At 45.3% G+C, this 4281-nt stretch overlaps 1 protein-coding gene across 1 annotated transcript in view; it reads right to left on the bottom strand.

The window, feature by feature from the left end:
- LOC108229628 (profilin-1) overlaps positions 1 to 2383 on the bottom strand; it is a 4850-nt gene extending 2467 nt beyond the window's left edge. The window contains exons 1-2 of the mRNA XM_017405295.3: positions 2139 to 2383; positions 1885 to 2026 (exon numbers count right to left, since the gene is read on the bottom strand). Of these exons, the coding sequence (XP_017260784.2) occupies positions 1885 to 2026; positions 2139 to 2368 (372 nt within the window). The 5' untranslated portion in view covers positions 2369 to 2383. The remainder of the gene's footprint in view (positions 1 to 1884; positions 2027 to 2138) is intronic.
- Between the last annotated feature and the right edge of the window lie 1898 nt (positions 2384 to 4281).

Below are 4281 nucleotides of genomic sequence, written 5' to 3'. Positions count from 1 at the left end.
AGACAGAGCATTTGCTGTTGCTGCTCCCAAGCTCTGGAACAATTTACCCCTGAGTGTCAGACAGGCCTCCTCTCTTCCTGTCTTTAAATCTCTTTTAAAAACACACTTTTATTCTTTGGCTTTTAACACACTGTGATTTTTGTCTTTCTCTGCACCTAAAACATACCTGCTGTGGACCCGTATGTGTTTGTCTCTTTTTATCTATTTATCTTTTTATCTGTTTATTTGTTTTATCTATTTCCTTTTTACTGTTTGTATCTATCTATTGTACAGCACTTTGGCTACCCCTGTGGTTCTTAAAATGTGCTATAGAAATAAAGTTGATTGATTGATTTATCAGACCGTCTGAGTGCAGAGATCACGTTCTCCTGGTAATACTAGAAGATCTGCAGATTCTTTCTGAATCCTGAGGGCAGCAGGTTCTAACAGGCGTTCTGCAGCGCTGACGTTCGAGTCGTTCAGTGAAGGTTCTCACAGAACCAACGAGTTCTCTGATCCAGAGTCTTTAAGTACCGGATCATCTGAGGTTTATTCTCTGAATTTGTGTAAAAGTCGTTTTCCTGTCAAAGATTTAAAACCTTTAACTCGGCTGAAGTTTGAGCTCCTGAGGAGAAAAATGTTTTCTAAAGAATCGAAACGGCAGGAGAGGAAAAGAATGTGAAGAAGACAAGTTCTGACACAGGAGCCTGCAGAGGCAAAACCACTTCCTGAAAGCATCGACCAATCAAAGAACACCCACACACACACACACACGCACACACACACACGCACTGATGGCAGGAAGCAAAAAACAAAATTTGTTCAGTTTTTTGTAACTTTTCTGTTTCAGTTTGTCTTTAAACCTTTAAAACAAACAAAGTGCTTAAATATTCAGATTGTGTAACTGCAGCACGTCCTGCACCCCGTGTGTGTGTGTGTGTGTGTGTGTGTGTGTGTGTGTGTGTGTGTGTGTGCGTGTGCAGAAACAAGAAGTGATCTTCTCAACTTCCTGTATTCACTACTTTTCAACTCATCTCCTTATAAGGCAGTTAAACTGAGGTTCAGCCCCCAAGTCCCTCAGAAAGACCCGGAAACTGCAGAGACGCAAACCTGCAGCTGCAACACAACATCCCACACAAACACACAACCTGACACACAACATCACACAACATCACACAACCTGACACAACCTGACAAAGAACCGTGACACGTGTCCTCCGTCCCTCTGAGACAATTAAAGATCAAATAAGAGGATTTTGTCTCCCAGTGAAATCTGGGAGGAGCTTTAATCTCCTCAGTTGGACCTTCAGGTCCCGGAGGTCCTCCTGTGAGATCAATAACTTCCTCTCTACAGTTAATTTCTCCAACAGGAAGTCAAGGTGTCCAAACAGGAAGTTCAAAAAGGAACCTTTTATTTTAGGTTTCAGTGAAAGGTCTGATGTTACAGACTGAGGATGAGTTGTAAGAAAACCAGCTTGCTCGTTATTTCCTGCAGCGCCTGAACGCAGCATCATTGTGGGTGGCTCCGCCCACCTCCCAGACGTAATGGGAAGTGGCTGAGCTACACCCAAAACTCAAGAAGAAGAAGAAGCTGCAGAAAGCTGATGAAGATGATAAAACTGAGCCAATGAGGCGGTGCTCAGGTGATGTCACCTGTACGGGGAGTGTGATTTCAGGAGATTTTAGGTGATTTCAGGAGATTTCAGGTGATTTCAGGAGATTTCAGGAGTTTTCAGGTGTTTTCAGGGTGTCAGGGTGTGATGCTGCAGCTGTCAGGTGGTAAACAGGAAACAGACGTTTCAGAGCCGACAGTTCAGAGGATTTAAGAAAGGAGGAAGTGAAGTTCTGACAGTTTGTTCAACGATGAACCCGTTATCCTGTGTGTGTGTGTGTGTGTGCGCTCACCGTGATGGACGACAGGCCCGGCGTGCTGACCCACACACTCTCCTGCCCAGGTGCAATCCCACAGATGGCCGCCTCGTTCACCGGGACCAACCCGCTCTGATCGGCCGTCTTCAGGCTATCGATGTAGGACTGCCACGACATCCTGCTCCACGACAACACACACACACACACACACACACACACACACACGTCACACACTCTGCCTGTGACCCAGTCACACCCAGCACCTGCCTCTGTGTGTGTGAGGGGCTTACCTGTGCAGGTAGAGTCTCAGGTCTGAGGCAAACGGAGGACAGAAGAGAAATGCAGAAAGCAGGAAGACGAGACATCTCTTATAGGTCGGACCACTCCCCGCCTGCTTCCTGTCTCTCTCTCTCTCTCTCTCTCTCTCTCTCTCTGACAGCCTGCCTCGCTCGCCCTCCCTCACCTGGGAAGTAAAAACCAGGAAGTAGACCAAGACACAGCTGTGACCCTGAGACATCATGTTAATCCTTAACCTGCTGAGATCCAGCTCTACTGTGGGGCTTCAGGACTCTCACTGATCTAATAAATACAGTCTTCTGAAGAACTAAAGTTCAGCTGGACCTCCTGGGTCTACAGAAACCTCCTGGGTCCATAAAAACCTCCTGGGTCTACAGAAGCCTCCTGGGTCCATAAAAACCTCCTGGGTCTACAGAAACCTCCTGGGTCCATAAAAACCTCCTGGGTCTACAGAAACCTCCTGGGTCCATAAAAACCTCCTGGGTCTACAGAAACCTCCTGGGTCCATAAAAACCTCCTGGGTCTACAGAAACCTCCTGGGTCCATAAAAACCTCCTGGGTCTACAGAAACCTCCTGGGTCCATAAAAACCTCCTGGTCTACAGAAACTTCCTGCTTGTCTCTAACTTTTCACCAGTAGTTCCAAACAAACAGCTGAGGACATGAGGTTCTTCTCCTGATCTCCTGTCTGTAATCTGGAATAGGATCTCTAGATGTTAGAGGAAGTCTTGCTCCTCAGAGGACAGAGGAGACAGTGGGACGATGGACAGGGGTGTGACACTTTAAAACAGTTTTATAATCAGCTGATGTTGAGGTTGTTTGTTATGGTTGAGGGTTTGTAGACCTGGTGGACCCAGACCATAATGTGTGGAATCAGGACCAGATCTGTGGAGCTACATGGGACCAGGATCAGGTCTCCATGATAAAGATGTCCAGGTTCTACAAAAACACAATTGGATAAATTCAGGATCTAGCCTGGATATTCAGATCCCGATCTTGTCAGGATCACCGATCAGCCTGGCACAGGATCAGGTCTAGATCTTCAGGGTAAATTATGGATCACAATCCTTTCAGTGTCACATCTAAATGAAATCTAGATCTGTTCTAGTTGAGGATGAGATCTGGATCAAGTCTATATCATTTCCAGAAACAGGATCTGGATCTGATTGAGATCAGGTCCGTGTCAGGTCTAGAGCAGAATCATATCTGAGTCTTATTTGAATCATTTCAGAATCGGGTCTAGATGATCAGGATCAGTTCTGTATCTTGTCATGATCGCAAGTAGATGAAGTCTGGATCTGGATCAAGACTGGATGAATTCTGTCATGATCCAGATGTGATCTAGATCTTATTCCAATCTGAATCAGACTGGGATCAAGCCTGGGTGAAGTCAGGATCATGCTTAGATAACATCTTGATTGAGTTCAGATCTGGATCATGTCTAAACAGAGTTTGAATAAAGCATAGATTAAGCTTTGATTTGGATCAAACTGAAATCAGGTGTAGATGGTCTCGATCAGGATCCTGTTCTGGTAAAACCTCTGTGTTTTAGAATCAAATTATGGATCAAGTCAGGATGAAGTCCATGTCTGATTCTGGATCAGTTCAGGATCAGGTCTGCAGCATGTGTGGATGATGTCTGAATCCAGTTAGAATCTGGATCAGGTCTGGATCAGGTCTGGTTTAGGTCCAGGACTGCAGAGAACTCAATGAGCTGCTGAGTTTAGACTTTGAACAGGAAGCTGCAGAGAAACCGTCGTCTCGACACAAACCACTTCCTCCTGACCCGTTTCAGTTCACATCAACCCGACTGCGGATGTTTCCATCGATGATCCAGACTCCAGAAACTAAACGTTGTCTTCTTCTGTCTTTTTGTTTCTGAATCTCTTTGACTGTTTGAGGTTGTTTTTGTCCACTTCATTCTGAGTCTCTGTAAACAGTTTATGTTGTTGTTGTTTTTTAAAATTCTTTTCTGTCTCTGAGATTTTCTGTCTCTGTGGGTGTCCCTCTGTGTGGACATCCTTCTGTCTCTGAGGAAGAGTCTCTGAGGAAGAGTCTCTGATGAAGAGTCTGAGGAAGAGTCTCTGAAGAAGAGTCTCTGAGGAAGAGTCTCTGAGGAAGAGTCTCTGATGAAGAG

The sequence above is a fragment of the Kryptolebias marmoratus genome, unplaced genomic scaffold (assembly GCF_001649575.2).
Source record: "Kryptolebias marmoratus isolate JLee-2015 unplaced genomic scaffold, ASM164957v2 Scaffold70, whole genome shotgun sequence".
NCBI classification, from domain to species: domain Eukaryota; kingdom Metazoa; phylum Chordata; class Actinopteri; order Cyprinodontiformes; family Rivulidae; genus Kryptolebias; species Kryptolebias marmoratus.
Note: the sequence above shows the minus strand (reverse complement) of the source record. Positions and strands in the feature narration are given on the sequence as shown.